At 39.9% G+C, this 25,155-nt stretch overlaps 1 gene segment (V, D, J or C); it reads right to left on the bottom strand.

The window, feature by feature from the left end:
* Positions 1 to 9,359: 9,359 nt before the first annotated feature.
* Positions 9,360 to 25,155, bottom strand: part of LOC136572418 (Ig kappa chain V-IV region S107B-like) — a 653,599-nt gene continuing 637,803 nt past the window's right edge. Inside the window, 2 exon segments of the V gene segment in view lie at positions 9,360 to 9,946; positions 14,827 to 14,865. Of these exon segments, the coding sequence occupies positions 9,618 to 9,946; positions 14,827 to 14,865 (368 nt within the window).

The following is a 25,155-nucleotide window of genomic DNA, read 5'->3' as shown; positions in this document are numbered from 1 at the left end:
ACAGGTGTAGTGGTCCGAAGTTAGAGCCACTACAGCACTTGTCTAGCTACATCATGGGGAGTGTTTTTATGTATCTTTACATTTTTTCTGTTGTAGTGTCGGAGTTAAGTGTATTGTTTTTCCCCGTTCACATAGAGGTCCTTGTTAGAGATGAGCGAGCACCAAAATGCTCGGGTGCTCGTTACTTGGGATGAAATTTTCGCGATGCTCGAGGGTTCGTTTCGAGTAACGAACCCTATTGAAGTCAATGGGCGACTCGAGCATTTTTGTATATCGCCGATGCTCGCTAAGGTTTCCATTTGTGAAAATCTGGGCAATTCAAGAAAGTGATGGGAACGACACAGAAACGGATAGGGCAGGCGAGGGGCTACATGTTGGGCTGCATCTCAAGTTCCCAGGTCCCACTATTAAGCCACAATAGCGGCAAGAGTGGGCCCCCCCCTCCCAACAACTTTTACTTCTGAAAAGCCCTCATTAGCAATGCATAACTTTGCTAAGCACCACACTACCTCCAACAAAGCACAATCACTGCCTGCATGACACTCCGCTGCCACTTCTCCTGGGTTACATGCTGCCCAACCCCCCCCCCCCTGCACGACCCAGTGTCCACAGCGCACACCAAATTGTCCCTGTGCAGCCTTCAGCTGCCGTCATGCCACACCACCCTCATGTCTATTTATAAGTGCGTCTGCCATGAGGAGGAACTGCAGGCACACACTGCAGAGGGTTGGCACGGCTAGGCAGCGACCCTCTTTAAAAGGGTACAGAAGCAATGAGAAATCCAATCCTGTGCCACCTCCATCTGGAGCTGCACACGTGGGCATAGCAATGGGGAACCTATGTGCCACACACTATTCATTCTGTCAAGGTGTCTGCATGCCCCAGTCAGACCGCGGTTTTTTATAAATAGTCACAGGCAGGTACAACTCCGCAATGGGAATTCCGTGTGCACCCACAGCATGGGTGGCTCCCTGGAACCCACCGGCTGTACATAAATGTATCCCATTGCAGTGCCCTGGACAGCAGAGCTAACGTCAGATTAAATGCAGGTGGGCTTCGGCCCACACTGCATGCCCCAGTCAGACTGGGGTTCTTTATAAGTAGACACATGCAGTTACAACTCCGTGTGGACCGACAGCATGGGTGGCTCCCTGGAACCCACCGGCGGTACATAAATATATCCCATTGCATTGCCCATCATGGCTGAGGTAATGTCAGCTTTAATGCAGGTGGGCAAAAAATTAATTGGATTACACTATAGGTGAGGGCCCCCCAAAATTGGTGTACTAACAGTACTAATGTACCTCAGAAAAATTGCCCATGCCCAATCAAGAGGGCAGGTGAAACCCATTAATCGCTTTGGTTAATGTGGCTTAATTTGTAACTAGGCCTGGAGGCAGCCCAGTTAAAATAAAAATTGGTTCAGGCGCAAGTTTCAACGCTTTAATGAGCATTGAAACGTATAAAAATTGTTTACAAAAATTATGTGACTGAGCCTTGTGGGCCTAAGAAAAATTGCCCGTTCGGCGTGATTACGTGAGGTTTCAGGAGGAGGAGCAGGAGGAGGAGGATGAATATAATACACAGATTGATGAAGCTAAAAGGTCCCCGTTTTTGATGGTGATAGAGAACGATGCTTCCATCCGCGGGTGCAGCCTACGTATTTTTTAGGTATCGCTGCTGTCCGGTGGTGGAGAAGAAAAGTCTGGGGAAATCCAGGCTTTGTTCATCTTTATGAGTGTAAGCCTGTCAGCACTGTCGGTTGACAGGCGGGTACGCTTATCCGTGATGATTACCCCAGCCGCACTAAAGACCCTCTCTGACAAGACGCTAGCCGCAGGACAAGCAAGCACCTCCAGGGCATAGAGCGCGAGTTCAGGCCACGTGTCCAGCTTCGACACCCAGTAGTTGTAGGGGGCAGAGGCGTCACGGAGGACGGTCGTGCGATTGGCTACGTACTCCCTCACCATCCTTTTACAGTGCTCCCGCCGACAGCCTTGACTGGGGACCGGTGACACAGTCTGGCTGGGGAGCCAGAAAGCTGTCAAAGGCCTTAGAGAGTGTTCCCCTGCCTGTGCTGTATATGCTGCCTGATCTCCGCGCCTCCCCTGCTACCTGGCTCTCGGAACTGCGCCTTCTGCCATTAGCGCTGTCGGATGGGAATTTTACCATCAGCTTGTCCGCCAGGGTCCTTTGGTATAGCATCACTCTCGAACCCCTTTCCTCTTCGGGTATGAGAGTGGAAAGGTTCTCCTTATACCGTGGGTCGAGCAGTGTGTACACCCAGTAATCCGTAGTGGCCAGAATGCGTGTAACGCGAAGGTCACGAGAAAGGCATCCTAACATGAAGTCAGCCATGTGTGCCAGGGTACCTGTACGCAACACATGGCTGTCCTCACTAGGAAGATTGCTTTCAGGATCCTCCTCCTCCTCCTCCTCCTCCGGCCATACATGCTGAAAGGATGACAGGCAAGCAGCATGGGTACCCTCAGCAGTGGGCCAAGCTGTCTCTTCCTCCTCCTCTTCATGCTCCTCCACCTCCTCCTCATCGCGCTGAGATATAGACAGGAGGGTGCTCTGACTATCCAGCGACATACTGTCTTCCCCCGCCTCCGTTTCCGAGCGCAAAGCGTCTGCCTTTATGCTTTGCAGGGAACTTCTCAAGAGGCATAGCAGAGGAATGGTGACGCTAATGATTGCAGCATCGCCGCTCACCATCTGGGTAGACTCCTCAAAGTTTCCAAGGACCTGGCAGGCCCACTCTTCTGTAAAGAATTGAGGAGGCTGACTCCCACTGCACCACCCATGTTGGAGTTGGTATTCCACTATAGCTCTACGCTGCTCATAGAGCCTGGCCAACATGTGGAGCGTAGAGTTCCACCGTGTGGGCACGTCGCACAGCAGTCGGTGCACTGGCAGATTAAACCGATGTTGCAGGGTGCGCAGGGTGGCAGCGTCCGTGTGGGACTTGCGGAAATGTGTGCAGAGCCGGCACACCTTTCCGAGCAGGTCTGACAAGCGTGGGTAACTTATCAGAAAGCGCTGAACCACCAAATTAAAGACGTGGGCCAGGCATGGCACTTGCGTGAGGCTGCCGAGCTGCAGACATGTGGAGCGTAGAGTTCCACCGTGTGGGCATGTCGCACAGCAGTCGGTGCACTGGCAGATTAAACCGATGTTGCAGGGTGCGCAGGGTGGCAGCGTCCGTGTGGGACTTGCGTAAATGTGTGCAGAGCCGGCGCACCTTTCCGAGCAGGTCTGACAAGCGTGGGTAACTTATCAGAAAGCGCTGAACCACCAAATTAAAGACGTGGGCCAGGCATGGCACGTGCGTGAGGCTGCCGAGCTGCAGAGCCACCACCAGGTTACGGCCGTTGTCACACACAACCATGCCCGGTTGGAGGCTCAGCGGCGCAAGCCAGCGGTCGGTCTGCTGTGTCAGACCCTGCAGCAGTTCGTGGGCCGTGTGCCTCTTCTCTCCTAAGTTGAGTAGTTTCAGTATGGCCTGCTGACGCTTGCCCACCGCTGTGCTGCCACGCTGCGCGACACCGACTGCTGGCGACGTGCTGCTGCTGACACATCTTGATTGCAAGACAGAGGTTGCGTAGGAGGAGGAGGAGGGTGGTTTAGTGGAGGAAGCATACACCGCCGCAGATACCACCACCGAGCTGGGGCCCGCAATTCTGGGGGTGGGTAGGACGTGAGCGGTCCCAGGCTCTGACTCTGTCCCAGCCTCCACTAAATTCACCCAATGTGCCATCAGGGAGATATAGTGGCCCTGCCCGCTTGTGCTTTTCCACGTGTCCGTTGTTAAGTGGACCTTGGCAGTAACCGCGTTGGTGAGGGCGCGTACAATGTTGCGGGAGACGTGGTCGTGCAGGGCTGGGACGGCACATCGGGAAAAGTAGTGGCGACTGGGAACCGAGTAGCGCGGGGCCGCCGCCGCCATCATGCTTTTGAAAGCCTCCGTTTCCACAAGCCTATACGGTAGCATCTCCAGGCTGATCAATTTGGCTATGTGCACGTTTAACACTTGAGTGTGCGGGTGCGTGGCGGCGTACTTGCGCTTGCTCTCAAACACTTGCGCTAGCGACGGCTGGACGCTGCGCTGACAGACATTGGTGGATGGGGCCGAGGACAGTGGAGGTGAGGGTGTGGATGCAGGCCAGGAGACGGTAGTGCCTGTGTCCTGAGAGGGGGGTTGGATCTCAGTGGCAGGTTGGGGCACAGGGGGAGAGGCAGTGGTGCAAACCGGAGGCGGTGAACCTTGTGGGGTGCTTGGCCATCATATGTCTGCGCATGCTGGTGGTGGTGGCTCCCCGGCTGATCTTGGCGCGACAAAGGTTGCACACCACTGTTCGTCGGTCGTCTGCACTCTCAGTGAAAAACTGCCAGACCTTTGAGCACCTCGGCCTCTGCAGGGTGGCATGGCGCGAGGGGGCGCTTTGGGAAACAGTTGGTGGATTATTCGGTCTGGCCCTGCCTCTACCCCTTGCCACCGCACTGGCTCTTCCAACCTGCCCTGCTGCTGCACTTGCCTCCCCCTCTAAAGACCTGTCCTCAGTAGGCTTAGCAAACCAGGTGGGGTCAGTCACCTCATCGTCCTGCTGCTCTTCCTCCGAATCCTCTGTGCGCTCCTCCCTCGGACGTACTCCAATTACTACTACCTGAGTGATAGATAGACAACTGTGTCTCATCGTCATCGTCCTCCTCACCCACTGAAAGCTCTTGAGACAGTTGCCGGAAGTCCCCAGCCTCATCCCCCGGACCCCGGGAACTTTCCGAAGGTTGGGCATCGGTCACGATAAACTCCTCCAGTGGGAGAGGATTCAGAACCATTGCTGCCCATTCTGGGCAGGGGCCCGAGAACGGTTCCTGGGAGTCTGCCTGCTCCTCAGAATGTGTCATTGTAATGGAGTGAGGAGGCTGGGAGGAAGGAGGAGCAGCAGCCAGAGGATTCAGAGTTGCAGCAGTGGATGGCGCAGAACTCTGGGTGGTCGATAGATTGCTGGATGCACTTTCTGCCATCCACGACAGGACCTGCTCAAACTGCTCATTTTCTAATAAAGGTCTACCGCGTGGACCCATTAATTGTGAGATGAATCTGGGGACGCCAGAAACGTGCCTCTCTCCTAATCCCGCAGCAGTCGGCTGCGATACACCTGGATCAGGAGCTCGGCCTGTGCCCACACCCTGACTTGGACCTCCGCGTCCTCGCCCGCGTCCACGTCCACGTCCACGTCCTCTAGGCCTACCCCTCAGAATGGTCTATTACCAGTAGTGCAGAAACAGAACGCTGTAATTAAATGTGCCGCTTATTGGCCTGTGGTTGGAGGCTGTCTTCGCTTACGGAACGCACAGCAGAGCCAGGAAAGAATTTTGCGCAAGCCTGCTGTAACACTTAGCTGGCTGCGTATTAATTAGGACTACTACCCCCAGCAGAGACGCAGTACAGTCAGGACGGTCACAGGCAGCCCAAATAGAATGTTTTTTCCAAAATTTTTTTGGAAAATCCCACTGCCTATATAGACAATATATCTCTTTAACTGTCCCTGCCTCACCACTACTGGCCCTGGACTATGTAAAATTACTGCAGACTGTTTCCCTCTGGACAGGATGACAGCGGTGATGTAACGGCCAACGCAGAGCCAGGAAAGAATTTTGCGCAAGCCTGCTGTAACACTTAGCTGGCTGCGTATTAATTAGGACTACTACCCCCAGCAGAGACGCAGTACAGTCAGGACGGTCATAGGCAGCCCAAATAGAATGTTTTTTCCCAAATTTTTTTGGAAAAGCCCACTGCCTATATAGACAGTATACGTCTTTCACCTTTTTCACTGTCCCTGCCTCAGCACTACTGGCCCTATACTATGTAAAATTACTGCAGACTGAGGACGCAATGCTCTGCACGGCCAATATACAAAAAAAAAATGTGCAACACTCCAAAAAGCAGCCTCAACAGTACTGCACACGGTCAGATGTGGCCCTAAGAAGGACCGTTGGGGTTCTTGAAGCCTAAAATAACTCCTAACACTCTCCCTATAGCAACTCCAGCAAGACAGCACTTTCCCTGAACTATGGCAGAACGCATCAGTGGCGACCCGCGGGCGGGGCAGATTTATATTCTCGGGTGACACCTGATCTCGCCAGCCACTCACTGCAGGGGGGTGGTATAGGGCTTGAAGGTCGCAGGGGGAAGTTGTAATGCCTTCCCTGTCTTTCTGTTGGCCAGAAAAGCGCGCTAACGCCTCAGAGATGAAAGTGAAAGTAACTCGAACATCGCGTGGTACTCGTCTCGAGTAACGAGTATCTCGAACACGCTAATACTCGAACGAGTATCAAGCTCGGACGAGTACGTTCGCTCATCTCTAGTCCTTGTCAGTGTCAATCAACCAATATACGACTGTGCTCTATGCAGGATCACAAAATAATCCCAGGAAGAATCAAATCAATTAATGTGACATCATCAATTCCTATACTAGCAGGGATCAAAGCAGAGGTGATCTTGCTTATGTTAATCAGTGAATGCAGATCTACTGTACCACACGCTGTTTGTCTTTGAGACAAATGCAGATGTGATGCCTGAAGTACTCATTAACCCTATCAATCAGGAAGTGGGCTTCGTTACATGGTCCCCAGGCAATTGCTTTGAAAGTGGTCACAATAATGTGGCAGCTAATTCAATGAAGAAACATCAGGCAGCAAGTTCTTGGTGCAAATTACTTTATGTATCCATCGGAATACAGGCAGATACCTCTACATCACACAGAGAGGTATCTGCCTGTATTCCAATGGATACATAAAGTAGTTTGCACCAAGAACTTGCTGCCTGACATTTCTTCTTTGAATTATCTGTATCTACAAGGGATTTGGATCTGATTCTGGTTGGGCGTGCATACTACTCATATAGAACAAGACCCCCCAGGACTGGTGGTGGTGAGTGCTGCTGATACCTTCTTTTTTTTGTGAATAATGTGGCAGCTGACGCTGCTACAGACCAATGCGTGGTACCTGAGTGTGTAAACAGGAGCGTAGTCAGACAATCCAGGTTGGTGCAGGCAGGCAACTTAACTTCAGAATGAGGAAAAAGCTGGAAGTCAGATCACACAAAATAGGTTCAGCAGAGTATAACAGAAAAGGTCAGGGCAGGCAGAAGTGTGGTCAGTATAACAAGCTGGGTTCAGGAACATAGAGTAGTCAGAAATAGTTGAAGTCAGACACCAGAAAATCAGAACTTACTTGAATAACACCTTAAGCGGGACTAAAATATCACAAACTCAGGCACCCTGCATTGGGAAGGATGCCTGATATAGCCAAGAGTGCCGCATGATTGTAAGGGGAAGAATTTATAAGTTTCATGCTAATCATTCAATGTGGACCCTCTGAAATCAAGCAGACATCATAGTAGAGCATCTGCTGAAGAGCAATGGAGGACCCATGCCATGGCTCTCAACCTGGAGTATCAACCTGGTGGCCGCGACTGCAAATTGTAACATTTCTATTCTTTTATACCATTATCTAACCTAGAGCAATTTTTTTTTATTTTAAATATTGGAAAACCAGTTTGAGGAAAAAAATGATCATCAACTTTGTAAACTGCATTGGCTACACCTACACACCTCACCTACACAATATACTAATATTTCTTGCTTTTTTGATCCAGGAGAAATTAACATAAAATCTTTAGTGATGTTATAGCAAATAATGTAGGCTGCTTTCAGGAATAGCATGGCGTCACTGCTGCTAATCTACTCGGCTAACAGAGACAGGAGTTCAAACTCCTGGACAACAATACATAACCTTTAGCAGCCCTACCATGTGCTGTTTATAATCCTAGTGTTTTCTTAAGTGGCAGAGAAGTCTATAGTCCATCATGGCTAACTTTGTCTATCCCTTTTGTCAGAAGGGTCCCTCAATGAGAAGCACATCATTGTTGATTCCCCAAGTGATCAGCTGTAATCTCTAGGGGAACCAAGCAAGTATTCAATCAAATTGAAGAATGATGAAGGGAATTTATTAAGGCTGGTATTTCGTATGCTGGTCCTAATATTATCCCCATTGGCGCACAAAGCGTGAAATATATGAAGAGGCGCATGTCTCTTCATACATTAGGCACCACTTGGCTGCTTTGTATGCCTACACAGAAATCTATGCCAGATAGGAGCTGAAGTAAATTTCTGGTATAATTTACTCCAGTTTCTGGTGTAAATTATACATAAATGTGTTGCTCCTAGGCAGCCACACCCACGCACAGTAAGCCACACCTCTTTTTTTGGAAAATGGTGTAACACAGCGTACCTGTCAAAAAGTTTTATAAGTTTTGCACAAAGCCAGGCTTGTGTCAAAAAAGGTTTCATAATTCTCCCCCACAGTTTGCATTGAAATAAATGGACTGTGTACTGTAGAAAGAATGATAGATTTGAGATAGATTGATTCTAAGCGCTAATGGAAACTATATTAGCCTGTGAAAGGCCTTCAATACCTTTCACTCCTACAGTATGTTTATTGACCCTCTTTTGAGAAGCCTAACCCTGTAGCAGACCATGTTTCCCTGCATTTTTGGGTGCTTGTCTTAAATATGTTTCTTATATTAACCCTTTCCAATCCACTGTCTGATGTCTGAAGACATTCTAATTGAAGGCTGTACAGCTCCGATATCAGAAGACGTCCGGCAGGGTATTCTTACTGTATATTACTGGACGCTCTGTTGTCGGGGGGCCTCTCCAGCATGTCCCATACAGCAGTACTGGCTCTAGCCAGCAGATGGCGCCATTGTATAAAGGCAGAAAGAGAAAACCCCCTAGGAAACCCTGAAGACAAATTTGGACTGCAAAGGGTTAAAGGAGTTTTCCAGCCAAATTGTATTGATGACTTATCCTCAGGATAGGTTATCAATAGCTGATCAGATGTTCAGGTGGCACTGTCCCTGGCAAAACACAAAGGGTACAGTTCAGAAGCCGTTTGATCTAACTCCTATGTAGTGGCCCTTTGCTTGTAATTTCAGATGCAGCTCTTACTGATTTTAGTAGGGCCGAACCTGCAATTACAAGCATTGACCACTACACAAGGGTTGGAGCAATCTGCTTTCACTCCTTTCCCTGTGTGTTTTGCTGGCGATAGCAGCACCCAAATAGCTGATCAGTTGGGGTCCCAAGCAGTGTAAATTGAGCATTAAATGGTACTCATTAAATTCAATGGCCGGTGCGTGTAATTTACTTCCAGCCAGAAATGTTCTCTGCTTGGGCTAATTGATGAGAATCTTGAATGACTAGCTTCCTGTATTGCCTTGGAGTCCCCCAATAGGGTGTTTTTTTTTGTGAACCAGACAATCCCTTTAATAAACCAAAAACAGACTGATATGAAGCAGAATATTTTTTTTATTTATTTTTCAAACATATCAAGAAAAGAAGCAGAAAACAATTATCATTTGTCTCTATGAAGTAATAAGAAGATTTACAATAATACAAAAAAGGATATTTTTCCAAAGTTGATCACAAGGCTTGTATAATATGCATTATGTTGTAAATCGCCGTACAGCACAGAATGTATTAAATAGAAAACAGGGCAAAAAGTCTACTAGGTTGAGGGTGGGGACCTTTGGACTTGCTAAGGCCTTTTCAAACTGAACATTGTGATGTGTAGAAGCTTGCGATCACCGGTGTGGACGAAGTGCTGTGCTTCACCTCACATTCATAACTTTCATACTTCGAGTATTCACCACTGGGCACGGAGAGCGAACTGAACATGGAGTAGGTGCTGTCTGTACCCTTCACCTTCTGACTGTTTTGAACATCAGTTGCTATAGGTACATTGTCCCTCTTCCATACGACCTCGACAGTTGGTGGGTAAAAGTTCTCGACCGAACAGAGCACTGTTGCTTTGCCACCTAAGTCAATTTCTTCCTTAGATGGTGGGAAGATGGATAGGGAAGGCACAGAATCTGCTCCTGTAACAAGACGGAGGAATTATGTTATTTATGTCAAGAAAAATTCAATAAACATATTTAATATAATTGACACCTTGTTCACAGATTTTGATGTGCTAAACGCAAAATGATCCTAAAAAACAAATATCCTGAATTGTACAAATCTGGTTAATTAAAGGTTTCACTCCATCCACCATCCCTCTACTTTATTAGAAGGTCCAATCAATAATACAGAGAGAGTTTAGCCACCAGTATGGCTGCATTTCCTTTCATGACTTTTGCAGAAATTGCCACCACTACAAAATACAAAATGTTAATATCTCTGTTAGGACTCATACACTTGGGTATGTGCAACTTTTTGTCCATGAAAAACAGATGGATTTCATTGCATGAGTATGTGCATTTTACATATATTTTTTGTTGTGTATGTGTAGTTTTTACATCCAAGCGCCATCCGTGTGTCATCAGTTTTTATACACGCGGAAAAAAAAAAAGAATGCCATGGACAGATCCCTGTCTCCTGGCAGCATTCATAAAAAATGCACCTCACACACATGTAACACGCATGTTTGCTGCATTTTCATACACACTCATTGAGTTTTTGGTCTGTGAATACAAATTAAACAAGAACATGCTGTGATTGTTTTTATGTGGCTCATCGGTTAATGCCTATGTGAATGCTCCATTTTACTTTAACAGGTCTGTGTGCTGTCCATATTCAGTCAGTAACAAATACGGACAGCACACAGATGGGAAAACCACCCGTGTGAAAGAAACATGCTAAACATGATGAGCCTGCTGCTCTATCTTCTAAAATGATAAACTTCTTTCTTACATATAACTATTATTACAATATGGATAAACATACCCTTCGATTTATCACATTTAAAGCAACAGTTTCAGGACAGGAGAGAGAAGAGGGTATATTATCTGCAGTTGTTCTTCTATGCCATCCCCAGTCTGTTGGCTTTGGACCCCATTTTCAGCCATCTAAGATAGCTGCAGCAATTTTCTAACTACCTAATGCACACTATGTACTGCTCTCTGATATGCCATCGCTGACCATGTGATAAGCTCCGGCCAATCAGAGAGTAGAAATAGTGCATTGATAGTCTAATACTACTAATGCACTGTTTGGCAAAGAAAAGGCTTTGCAAGTAATATACCCCCACCCCCTGTGGACTTTGGATAGAATTTTGTTCAAAACTGATGAGTCACTTTAAATTTGCTTATTATTCAATATTATTTTGATGTCAAGGCTAACAGGTAGAAATGCCTTAAAGGTTGTTTTGAATATTAAAAAGTGGGTATTTGAGCCTATGGTAAGGAAGTACAGTTATAGAATTATTTTTAAGTTAAGTAAATTTACATATGGTTGTTATAGGGTTAAAGTGATATCATTGTTATATCATAAATTATGTTATAGGTTTAGATTTCACCGAATAGAAAGGGGAAAATGTTCTATAAATCACATGACATGATTATACTCAAATGAATCATATAGAACCTTCATTTGAAAGGAGCCAAGAATGCTAACAGTCTAACAATCTGGAATACATGACAATTATTATTTTAGAACCTGTAAACTGTCAATCTTCAAAGTACTGTGACTGATACAAATCACTCAGGACAGAACAGGCAGCCAGTTCAGTAAGTCTGTTTTTACAGTCAACTGAGCATGATGACATACACAGGTGTGCGGGCTTATGATGACAACTGACATCTAAAATCTCTGAGGAATAAAATGAATAATCAAGAACAGATATGTGTTCTACACAATGGGCAAAGAAGATCTATCTATCTATCTATCTTAGATAGATAGATAGATATGAGATAGATAGATAGATAGATAGATAGATAGATAGATAGATAGATATTAGATAGATAGATAGATAGATATGAGATAGATAGATATGAGATAGATGGATAGATATGAGATATATGAGATAGATAGATAGATGATAGATAGATATGGGATAGATGGATAGATATGAGATATATGAGATAGATAGATAGATGATAGATAGACAGATATGAGATAGATAGATATGAGATAGATAGATAGATATGAGATAGATAGATATGAGATATATCTATCTATCTCCTATCTATCTATCTATCTATCTATCTATCTATCTATCTATCTATCTCATATCGATCTCCTATCTATCCATCTATCTCATATCTATCTATCTATCTCATATCTATCTATCTCATATCTATCTTCTATCTCATATCGATCTCTTATCTATCCATCTATCTCATATCTATCTCCTATCTATCCATCTATCTATCTATCTATCTATCTATCTATCTATCTATCTCATATCTATCTATCTATCTATCTATCTATCTATCTATCTATCTCATATCTATCTATCTCATATCTATCTCTTATCTATCTATCTATCAATCTCATATCTATCTATCATAATAATAATCAGATTTCACGAATTCAAAAATCAGCAAATGGTGTACTATAGGCATATAAAATTGTAATTTCCATTTTTGGAAATCTAAAAATTTTAAAGAGAAATATTTTCATATCCAGTTGTATTGGGATGACATTAGCTGATGAGCTGATATGCCTAATATTTTGGAACATGAAGTAAGATAGAATTTTATTGGTATAAGAAATCCCTAAACTTTTTGTAACTAAATATAACATTCTTCCCTTATGTTAAAGACATCAATAAAAAGAAAACAAAGTCTAAAAAGGTTAAAGGGTATAAAGTTATACATTGGGTGTCCATAACAGTGTAGGTAACTTTTGTTTCCCAATTCAATGAGTTTAATAGTCAACCAGTCATAGATATAATTTAGAAATGGTGTGAAGATATTTTAATACTTAAAATAGTAAAACTAAATATGGGAATATTTTATTTTTTTAACTATATTTTATTTCATGGCCTGATATGAACCACAATAGCACATTGTAGGTACTTCCCTATACAAATACTTAACCACATAACTAAGCCATTGTCTTTAACAAAGACATTATTAGAGTATGTTAAATATTTTCTGAAGTTCTTGTATGTTCTTATTTTTTTAAATAGTGTATATTTATATATTCATAAAATAATTAGCTAACTTGAATTCAAAATAAAGCTACAGTCTTGTTGTAAGCCCTACACATGCACTATTATTGTACTGCATTATTCTATGCATTTACATTTCTAAGAACATATTATAGTTAATAGATACTTGCCAAATACATAGAAGGAAAAAAGCATGGTAAAACTATAATATGGTTAAAAAATATAACATCTCTGCTTACTACGCCATGATTGGTATGAAAAATGAAAAAAAAAAGTGAAAAATGATAAAAAAAAAAGTTAACATTACTTACCATGCAAAAGCCCATGCGACTGTGGGTTTTGTGGCTTACTACTATAAAAATTTGGTACAATGCAAGGTTTTTATGGTTTTTGAGATACATATTTTTAATTATGAGTCAAATTACTTAAATTTGCTCAAACATGATAAAAAAAAAAAAATTTTTTTTTGTTTTAGCAAGAGCAGGTTATTAAAAGTTGGATAAATGTTACATGTCACAGCATGGGTATCTATTGTATTAGAATTTGATAAATGTTGTAATAAATCAATAATAAATTCTATAACTGTGCTGTGGGCATATGTTTAATGCTTAGAGTAATATAAATAAATGTGGGACATTACTTACTTTTTAACTCCACCTAATTTTATGGCCCAAATTAAAGCACAATAACTTTTTGTAGACATCTCCCTATGCAAAGAATACTTTTCAAAATCATAGAAGAAGAAAAGACATGGACTTATTTTTGGGAATACTATAATGTGTATGAAAAAATATTTCTCTACATTCTATGCCAGTCTTCCTATGGGGAAAATCACAATCAAGTCAAAGTTACTTCTGCAAAAACTGATATGCACAGCTGTGTGTAACGTTTTATGCCTTACTGTTACCTACACCTTGTGCTATGCAAGTTCATTGTGCATTTTTTGTATACAGCTTTCAATTTTAAGACATATTACCCAGATTCGCTTAAAGTCAGTTAAATAATCAAATACTTCACCTTTTTCAAGAACAATTAAACTAGATAAACAAAAGCAAAAATCATTAAAGAAAGCAAAAATGAATCATTTGAGAAAAATTGCCAAGATTAAAGTTACATTTAAAAGCATACTTACGTTTTAGTTCTAGAACACTGGCTCCACTAAAAGTGAACCACAGTAGATACTTCCCCTATACTCACTGTACAAAAACCTGTACTGCTGGGGGTCTCATTTTAAAGGAGTTATAGTAAGTTTGATAAATGTTCCATGCCAGGGCATGGGTAACAATTGTCTTAAAATTTGATAAATTTAATAATCAATCAATCATAAAATTGATAAGTGTGCTGTGGACATAGGTTTAATGCTTACAATAATAAAAATAAATGTGGGGCATTGCTTAATTGTAATTTATTAAACCGTAATAACTTATTGTATTTACTTCCCTATAGAAAGTATACCTTCCAAAATTATAGAGGAAGAAAAAATATGGACTTGTTTTTTGTAATACTATAATGTGTTTGAAAAGAATATATCTCTATCTAACAAGCCATGACTTCTATGTGGAAAGTCACAATCATGTTGCGCTTACTGCTGCAAAAACCCATAGAGCTGTGGGTAAAGATTTGTGCCTTACTGTTAACTGGAGCTGATACCATGCAAGTTAGTTGTTATTTCTGGTATACAGATTTTAATTTTAAGACAGATTATCTAGATTCACTGAATGTTAGGTAAAATAATCAAATACTTTACTTTTATCAAGAATCGGTAAAACAGATAAGCTAAAGCAAAAATCATAAAAGAAAACAAAGAATGAATTCTACAAGAAAACTGAAAAGGATAAAAGTTAGATTTAAAAGCATACTTACGTTTTAGTTCTAGAACACTGGCTCCACTAAAAGTGTACCACAGTAAATACTTCCCCTATACTCACTATACAAAAACCTATACTGCTCTGTGTCTCATATATCACAATGATAACATGTTTAATTTTTAAAACATGTTCATCTGTGTTTTCTATTTATTAAAATCATAAACTGATATAACATTCATGATAATTATGCGCTGCAGACATACAAACATTTATTTTTAATGTTTAGACTAATGTCATAATTTTGGATATGGCTTCATTAAGTTGACATGCAATTATTAGGTGACTATTTGATATGTCCATTTTTCATATTGTTACATAAAACAATATAATTTTCTTGGGTATAAGAATATGTGAGCTTTTTTTAAATACATGTAATAATGCTACTTTAATGTTAAAGATGTAAATTAAGATCAAACATTTTAAACTTTAAAGGGGTATAAGTTTGATAAACGTTACATATCACGGCATGGGTAACTATTGTTTTAGAATTTGATACATTTAATAATCAATTAAATATAAAATTGATAAGTGTGCTGTGGAGATATGTTTAATACTTAAAATAATAAAAATAAATATGGGGCATTGCTTAATTTTTACCTCCATCTTATTTCATGGCACAAATCAAACCATAATAACTTACTGTATTTACTTCCCTTTATAATGTATACTTTTCAAAATCATAGAAGAAGAAAAAACATGGACTTGTTTTTGGTTATAGTATAATGTGTTTGAAAAAATATATTTTTATCTAACAAGCCATGACTTCTATGTGGAAAGTCACAATCACATTAGGCTCACTTCTGCAAAAACTCATACAGCTGTGGGTAAAGATTTTGCCTTACTGTTAACTAGAGCTGATACCATGGAAGTTAGTTGTTATTTCTGGTATACAGAGCTTAATTTTAAGACAGATTATCTGGATTCACTGAACATTAGGTAAAATAATCAAATACTTTACTTTTATCAAGAATAGGTAAGACAAATAAACAAAAGAAAAAATCATAAAAGAAAACAAAATATGAATTCTACAAGAAAACTGAAAAGGATAAAAGTTACATATAAAAGCATACTTACGTTTTAGTTCTAGAACACTGGCTCCACTAAAAGTGTACCACAGTAAATACTTCCCCTATACTCACTGTACAAAAACCTGTACTGCTGGGGGTCTCATATATCACAATGATAACATGTTTAATTTTTAAAACTTTTTCATCTGTGTTTTCTATGTATTGAAATCATAAACTGATATAACATTTCATGAGAATTATGCGCTGCAGACATACAAAAAATAATTTACATTTTTAGACTAATGTTATCATTTTGGATATGACTTCCTTGAGTTGACATGCAATTATTAGGTGACTATTTGATATGCCCATTTTTCATATTGTTACATAAAACAATATAATTTTCTTAGGTATAAGAATATGTGAGCTTTTTTAAAATACATGTAATAATCCTACTTTAATGTTAAAGACGTCAATTAAGATCAAACATTTTAAACTTTAAAGGGGTATAGGTTTGATAAATGTTACATATCACGGCATGGGTAACTATTGTTTTAGAATTTGATACATTTAGTAATCAATTAAATATGAAATTGATAAGTGTGCTGTGGAGATAGGTTTAATACTTAAAATAACAGAAACAAATATGGGGCATTGCTTAATTTTTAACTCCATCTTATTTCATGGCACAAATCAAACCATAATAACTTACTGTATTTACTTCCCTTTATAATGTATACTTTTCAAAATCATAGAAGAAGAAAAAACATGGACTTATTTTTGGTTATAGTATAATGTGTTTGAAAAAATATATTTTTATCTAACGAGCCATGACTTCTATGTGGAAAGTCACAATCACATTAGGCTCACTTCTGCAAAAACTCATACAGCTGTGGGTAAAGATTTGTGCCTTACTGTTAACTAGAGCTGATACCATGGAAGTTAGTTGTTATTGCTGGTATACAGATTTTAATTTTAAGACAGATTATCTAGATTCATTGAATGTTAGGTAAAATAATCAAATACTTTACTTTTATCAAGAATAGGTAAGATAGATAAACAAAAGAAAAAGTCATAAAAGAAAACAAAATATGAATTTTACAAGAAAACTGAAAAGGATAAAAGTTAGATTTAAAAGCATACTTACGTTTTAGTTCTAGAACACTGGCTCCACTAAAAGTGTACCACAGTAAATACTTCCCCTATACTCATTGTACAAAAACCTATACTGCTCTGTGTCTCATATGTCACCATGATAACATGCTTAATTTTTAAAACTTTTTCATCTGTCTTTTCTATTTATTAAAATCATAAACTGATGTAACATTTCATGATAATTATGCGCTGTAGACTTACAAAAATTAATTTACATTTTTAGACTAATGTTATCATTTTGGATATGGCTTCATTGAGTTGACATGCAATTATTAGGTGACTATTTGATATGTCCATTTTTCATATTGTTACATAAAACAATATAATTTTCTTGGGTATAAGAATATGTGAACTTTTTTTTAAAATACATGTAATAATCCTACTTTAATGTTAAAGATGTCAATTAAGATCAAACATTTTAAACTTTAAAGGAGTATAGGTTTGATAAACGTTACATATCACGGCATGGGTAACTATTGTTTTAGAATTTGATACATTTATTAATCAATTAAATATGAAATTGATAAGTGTGCTGTGGAGATAGGTTTAATACTTAAAATAATAGAAACTAATATGGGGCATTGCTTAATTTTTAACTTCATCTTATTTCATGGCACAAATTAAACTGTATTAACTTATTGTATTTACTTCCCCATACAATGTATACTTTTCAAAATCATAAGAAAAGAAAAAACATGGATTTATTTTTGGTAATACCCTAATGTGTTTGCAAAGAATATATCTCTATCTAACAAGCCATAACTTCTATGTGGAAAGTCACAATCACATTAGGCTCACTTCTGCAAAAACTCATACAGCTGTGGGTAAAGATTTTGCCTTACTGTTAACTAGAGCTGTTACCATGGAAGTTTGTTGTTATTGCTGGTATACAGATTTTAATTTTAAGACAGATTATCTAGATTCACTGATCATTAGGTAAAATAATCAAATACTTTACTTTTATCAAGAATAGGTAAAACAGATAAACAAAAGCAAAAGTCATAAAAGAAAACAAAAAATGAATTCTACAAGAAAACTGAAAAGGATAAACGTTACATATAAAAGCATACTTACGTTTTAGTTCTAGAACACTGGCTCCACTAAAAGTGTACCACAGTAAATACTTCCCCTATACTCACTGTACAAAAACCTATACAGCTCTGTGTCTCATATATCACATTATGACATGTTTAATTTTTAAAACATTTTCTTCTGTTTTCTATTTATTGAAATCATAAACTGATATAACATTCATGATAGTTATTTGTTGCAGACATACAAACATTTATTTTTAATTTTTAGACTAATGTCACAATTTTGGATATGACTTCATTGAGTTGACATGCAATTATTAGGTGACTATTTGATATGCCCATTTTTCATATTGTTACATAAAACAATATAATTTTCTTGGGTATAAGAATACGTGAGCTTTTTTTTAAAAATACGTCAATTAAGATCAAACATTTTAAACTTTAAAGGGGTTATTGTAAGTAGACTAAATGTTACATATCACGGCATGGGTAACTATCGTTTTAGAAGTTGATATATTTAATAATCAATTAATCATACAATTGATAAGTGTGCTGTGGACATAGGTGTAATACTTAAAATAATAGAAACTAATATGGGGCATTGCTTAAGTTTTACCTCCATCTTATTTTATGGTACAAATCAAACCGTAATAACTTATTGTATTTACATCCCTATATAACGTAGACTTTTCAAAATCATAGAAGAAGAAAAAACATGGACTTATTTTTGGTAATACTATAATGTGTTTGAAAAGAATATATCTTTATCTAACAAGATATGACTTCTATGTGGAAAGTCACAATCATGTTAGGCTCACTTCTGCAAAAACTCATACAGCTGTGGGTTAAGTTTTGTGCCTTACTGTTAACTGGAGCTGATACCATGCAAGTTAGTTGTTATTTCTGGTATACAGATTTTAATTTTCTAAGACAGATTTCCTAGATTCACTAAAAGTCAGGTAAAATAATCAAATAATTCAACTTTATCAAGAATAGGGAAAACTGCTAAACAAAAGCAAAAGTCATAAAAGAAAACAAGACATGAATTCTACAAGAAAATGGAAAAACATAAAAGTTACATATAAAAGCATACTTACGTTTTAGTTCTAGAACACTGGCTCCACTAAAAGTGAACCACAGTACATACTTCCCCTATACTCACTGTACAAAAACCTATACTGCTGTGTGTCTCAAATATCAGAATTATAACATTTTCAATTTGTAAAAAAAATTTCTATGTTTTCCATCTATTGAGATCATAAAATGCTATAATATTTCAGAATTGATCAGGCAATATATTACAGACATACAACAATTTACTTTTAATTTTTGGACTCCAAAATGACAACTTCATAGAGTTGACATGCAATTAGAAGGTGACTAATTAATATACTTATTTTTCCTAACGGAACATGAAAAAATACGAATTCCTGAACAATTTTTTTAAAATAAATATAAAATTTACGTTAATATCAAAGACATTGCTTAAGATCAAACCTTTTAGCATTTACAGGGGCTCTTACAAGTTGGACAAATGTTGCAGAAATTATTATTTTAGAACTTGATAATTTAATGCTGTCATACATAGGATTGGGAAGTGTGCTGTGAACATGTATTTAAGACTTTAAAAATAATAGCTTACTTTTTAATATTATTATATTCCATGGCACAGGTTGAACCATAATAACCTATGATAATTACTTCCCTATGTATGGTCTACCTACCAAAGTCATAGAAAAACAAAAAACATGGACTTATTTGTGGCAATATTATAATAGGATTGAGAAATTATCTCTCTACCTAAAATCCAATGATTTCTATGTAGAAAATCACAACCAAATTGACTGTAGTTCTGCAAAAAATCATACTGCTCTGTTTTATGCCTTACTATTATCTATAGCTGGTACTATGCACAATTAATGTGTGATTTTAGTACACAGATTTTAATTTGATATCAGATTACGTAGATTTACTCTAAGCCAGGTAAAAAAAATCAAATATTTCACTTTCATTAAAAACGAGTAAAACAGATAAACAAAAACAAAAGCCAGAAAAGAAAAATGAAAACCAGGCGATAAGGTGTTAGAGTGATACAAAAGTGTCATTTTAAAGTATAAAAATAGAAAATTTTTTGGATACAACTTCATTGAGTTAACATGCAATGATTAAGTAACTGGTGGGAATCACTACTACTTACCCCAAAAACCTAAATCTATATATATTTTTTTAATGTATGTTTTTTTATTTCATGTGTTGGTTACAGCACTAAGAAAATTTTTGAATGAGACCTAAAAGCTTTACCAACAGGGCGGTTGTATCAACTGTTTAGATTATTACATTTAAGTCAATAATACTCAACAAAAAGGAAAAAGAAAGAACTGAATAAAGAGAAAAAAACAAATAATAAAAAGTGAATACTGAACATTTTAAGCTTACATTTAAAGGTGTACTTACGTTTTAGCTCAATTGTGGCTGGCTTACTGAAAGTCCACCACAGTGCTGAATCTGTATTACCTGACTGTACAAAAACATTTCTTCAGTGGAGGAAATCTCAGTGTGTTTTGTTTTGCCGTCTGAGTTCCACTCTTAGTTGAGCTTAAAATACTTCAAAATCAGTCACCTGAGGAGAGGAAACAAATGCATTGAATTACTAAAGAGAAAAGTTTCTCGAAGGTATTGAAAATCACTTTTTATTAATGTTATTGTGCACTGTGTTAGGCTGCTTTAGTTTGCACTGCATGATAAAGTCTAGGCACAGTCAGAGGGCAAGGAATATGATGGCCATGGGCTCACTGACATGGTGGTGCCTACCAGGGATACTGGGTTCACCGATGAGCCCCACTAAACTGTATTGATGTTCACAGAGAGATGCTACCATAGAAAGGTATGGTAGAGCTGGGAGCCATAAGTTCCTTGCCATACTACTCACCGGTAGGCTGAAGCATGAAAAAGATGTTAGCACACTGATGTAATCGGCACGATGATGTCATTGTATCAAGCTAGCTGTGCAGGTCTAAGAAAAGACTATGCAGTCATCAAGGTTTGATAAATAGAAGATTTATTTTCTTTAAGGCATGTTTTTATTTTGCGGTGCTATTACATTTAAAGGGCTCCTTGAGATTACTATATCTTTTAATGTGGCATTTTGGGGGCACTATAACTTTTAAGGAAGCATTTAAGGACCCTTAGGTGTATTATTACTTTTAAGGCAACATAAAACAGTTATTATTAAAAGGTATTATAAGGGCCATAGCCTGTAATGAGCACAACAGTGGTCATTATAACTATGTTGAGGCACAAAAGTGGTATTATGACTGTGTAAATGCACAAAGAAGGTAATATTAGTGTGTGGGGCACTACGGACAATTAATATTATGTGGGACACTGTGAAGATTACTATTGCTCTGTATCATAGAAAAGATGGCACTTTTACTGTCTTTGGCACAACATAGGGTACTATCTGTTTGAAACTATTATTTTTAGGTGTACTTGCTATCTGGCACTATTGTTTTCTAAGTTGCAGTCTGTGTGGACTATTTCTGAATTAGGGGTACCAGCAGGTTGTAGAGTTTGTGCAAGTTGGAAAAATGTTGGTGGGCTGTTAGAAAAGCAAGGAGCCAAAGAAGTATGTGATGCAAAATTGTGACAAATTGTGAATGAAAGAATTCATGGAGATCTGGGACAGATAGAAAAGATGGCAACAGTGAATAACTCCAGTCAGAGAGTGCATCGCCTAGATATGCTATGCAACTTCATTATTTGCACTGGGGCTGGCACAACGCTGTAGTCTTGTGTATGTGTTGTCTTCCTCCCATCCTGTCTCCATCTTTATTAGAGCTCTAAGACACTGGAGAAAGCAGAGAGAGGAGGTAAAGTATACATACAGCACTGCAAGGACCTAGCTACAGATGGCACAAAGGGAGCATAGTTACATTGTGCGTGAACACAGAGACCTACAGTTATGCTGTGGGAAACATAGGGGATGCATGATTAGTTTGTGGAGGTGTTACAGAGGGTTGCAGTTATATAGGTGGCCACAGGGGGCCACAATTGCACTGTGGCAGGTTCATAGAGAGGTTAATTACTTTGGGGGCACAGAGGGGTACTTTGTGGGAATGCAGATGCAATATTATTGCTTTACGGGGGCACAAAAAAGATAATTGTTACTATTTTGGAGCAAAAGGTAGACGAAATGTTGGATACAACGGAGACATTTCTTGTGGTAGGCACTACATGGGAATTATTACTTTTTGAGGCACAAAGGTGACCACAGAACACATTGTGAGTAACGGCAGAAAAGGGAGAGTGTGAAGAGATGAGTTGTGACAACTTGGGGGATGTCAGCTCAATGGAATCGCCATCTCTGGGTAAAAGGATTTCAGTTGAAACCAGCTGCAGCAGCTTTAATTAATTTGTCTCTTCACAGCAGAACAATTCATAGCACTTCACAATACAGTGCATAAATATCATAGCAGAGCAATAAAAGAAGCCATTGGTCATTAGTAATGTCTACTAAAAGAAAATAATGATTTTATTGACATTTTCTATACTTATTTTTAAACATTTTAACGTGACTATAAGGGTGCATTCACATGTGCGTGTGCCTACATAGGTGCGCACAAAACCATGCGTCTATTAGAACCATTGGTTTGCTATGGTGTGTTCACATGTCTGTGTTTTACAGGCGTGCAAACACATGTACCTGCAAATCACAGGACATGCGTGCACCATAGGTCCATGGTGTGTGTCAATATTCCCCACGGGAAGTCCCCTCATCACTGAACATTGTGACAGCACTGTCACAGTGTTCAGTGACAAGGAAACTCTCCGCAGGAAGTAAAGAATCCCCTGCCACAGCTGTGACAGATTTCTTCCTATCTGCGGGGAGTCCCCTCATCACTGAACACTGTGACAGCTGTGGCAAAGGATAGCAATGTTCTCCTATTGCATTCAGTGGGACCACAGCTGCTGCCGGAAGCCCCATTGAAAGCAATGGGCTGCTGGTAACCCCTGCAGTGATTTTCGAGAAAGGGCTTTAAAAATAAGCTGTGGCAGGGGAATTCTTCAGTCCCGCGTGAAGTCCCCTTGTCACTGAATACTGTGACAGTGCTGTCACAGTATTCATTGATGAGGGGACTCCCCACAGAGATGAATAAATCCTCAGTCACAGCTGTAGCAAAGGATATCGTTCTTTTCTATATGTTGTCAATAGGGCCGCCGCTGCTGAAGCCGGCCCCATTGACCACAGGGTGAAACTCCTGGATGTGACAGCATCCAGGAGTTTCACATCCAAGGAATCCCCTGCAAAGAACTACACTACATTGCCGGGGACCAAACAAAGAATTCTCACCTGAGCCCCGACAATGGCGGACAGGTGAGTATATGTTTTTTTATGTTTTGCACAAACCAGGGATGATTTTCAGGCAGTAACTCAGTAGACATTATATTGCAGAAATTATCATACTTTACACAATTGGGTGTTGTAGTGTCCATATATTTGCTTGATTATATGAAACGGAATGCTTGAGTTACTCTTAACCTGATTTCAGCTAAAGGTAGTGAAATGGAACAAACTAGAGAGTTAGTCATGGAGAGCAACAGGAGAGGATGTTCCCATACATGAAAAGGAGAGAGAGATTGAGTGTAAGCAGAGTGCAGTCAGAGATCTACCATGATCTGACTGTGATAATGAGGGTACCAGTGAGTCGGAATCGAGAAAGAAGAAGACTGGTGTTGAGAAACTAGAGTCAAGTTCTTGTGAAGTAAAGTGAAATTGTAGTCAGATTCAAAGAGCTTGTAACCACGTTATAAGAGTTCTCATGAGGAAGGAGGAGAGCCAACAAGTGGGAAAGAGAAAGCAGCAGAAAAGAAGGTAGGCTGAGTTGAACCACAGAGAAAATGGGCTGAAACTGAGAAAGTTGTGGGAATTAAGGTTTGAGAGAGCTTCGTTTGTTAATCCTTGTATCCTTGAGAGAACAGATACCTTGCAACTCAGAGAAACTGTTATTCTATATACTGTTGTGTTGAATAAGAATTATACCATGCCTATGTTGCCACCAAAGAGACTGTGAGATGGTCCCACACGGGTGGCGGGGCCATTTGCATTAGAGATTGCGCTTCTGTTTTCCAGGGTTAGCAGAAAAGATGACAAAATGTGTATCTTTTTGAGCAGTAAGTCCACATGCAAAAGACTGCTTGAGAGTGAGATAAAAACCTATGGTACGAGCGGTGTGGCTTCGGCATGGTGGCACCAAGAAGCAAAGAGAAGGGGCTCTGGACCCACAAACTGCAATCCCAGGCAGAAACCCAGAGAACTACCTAATCCTCTGCACAGTGCTGTGGAAAAAGGTGAGAAAAGGAAAGGAAGTTCCCCACCAGCCATGGACACCCCAATGAGCCAGTTCCTCCACAGCCCAGCTGCCTCTTCTCCCCGCTGCTTGCCTAACATGGAACCGAGGGACCACGTGAATGTACCTGTTGGGAGCACTCCACATCCTTCAACCCAGGGCTCACAACAGACTGTCCAGAATGCCAGTTCTCTCCAGAAGAGACCTAGTCTTACCTCATCGGTAGTGAATCCCCTGCTGTAGCCAGCTGCTGTGTCAGCACGGCGTCCGACACTTTCCCCTATCGAGGGAGTAAGTGAGAGTCCTGCTGCAGCAGACTACACATAGCTGTAGCATCCTCACTGCCCATAGCAACCAGCACAATGGTGGTGCTACAGAGTGTAGAAGGAAGGGAAAGGGACATACATATAGCAACACCCTTCCCACTGAGCTTACCAGAATGCAGGGAGACCATTACTCAGTCCTTCTCCTCCATAATGGTGCCAGGAGACATCATGTTTGCTCTCCCTGTGGGTCACAACAAGCTGCAGCACCACAATCCAAGCAGAATGGTGTCAAACACCCTCCTCTGCACAGGGGGAACATGAGAGCACTAAAATCTAAGACACTACAGGTCCCAGCAGCTTTTCCTGCCCTGATTTACAGATGACAAATGTCCCACTTCACAGTGTCCCCTCCGGCCTGACTCACACTTTGCAGGAATTGTGGAAAATGGTCAGCGCCTTGCCAACTAAGACAGACCTGGAACACCAGATTTGTCGCATTGCGGAAAAACAAGCTA

The sequence above is a fragment of the Eleutherodactylus coqui genome, chromosome 7 (assembly GCF_035609145.1).
Source record: "Eleutherodactylus coqui strain aEleCoq1 chromosome 7, aEleCoq1.hap1, whole genome shotgun sequence".
In the NCBI taxonomy this organism is placed as follows: domain Eukaryota; kingdom Metazoa; phylum Chordata; class Amphibia; order Anura; family Eleutherodactylidae; genus Eleutherodactylus; species Eleutherodactylus coqui.
This window is presented reverse-complemented; position numbering and strand designations above follow the sequence as displayed.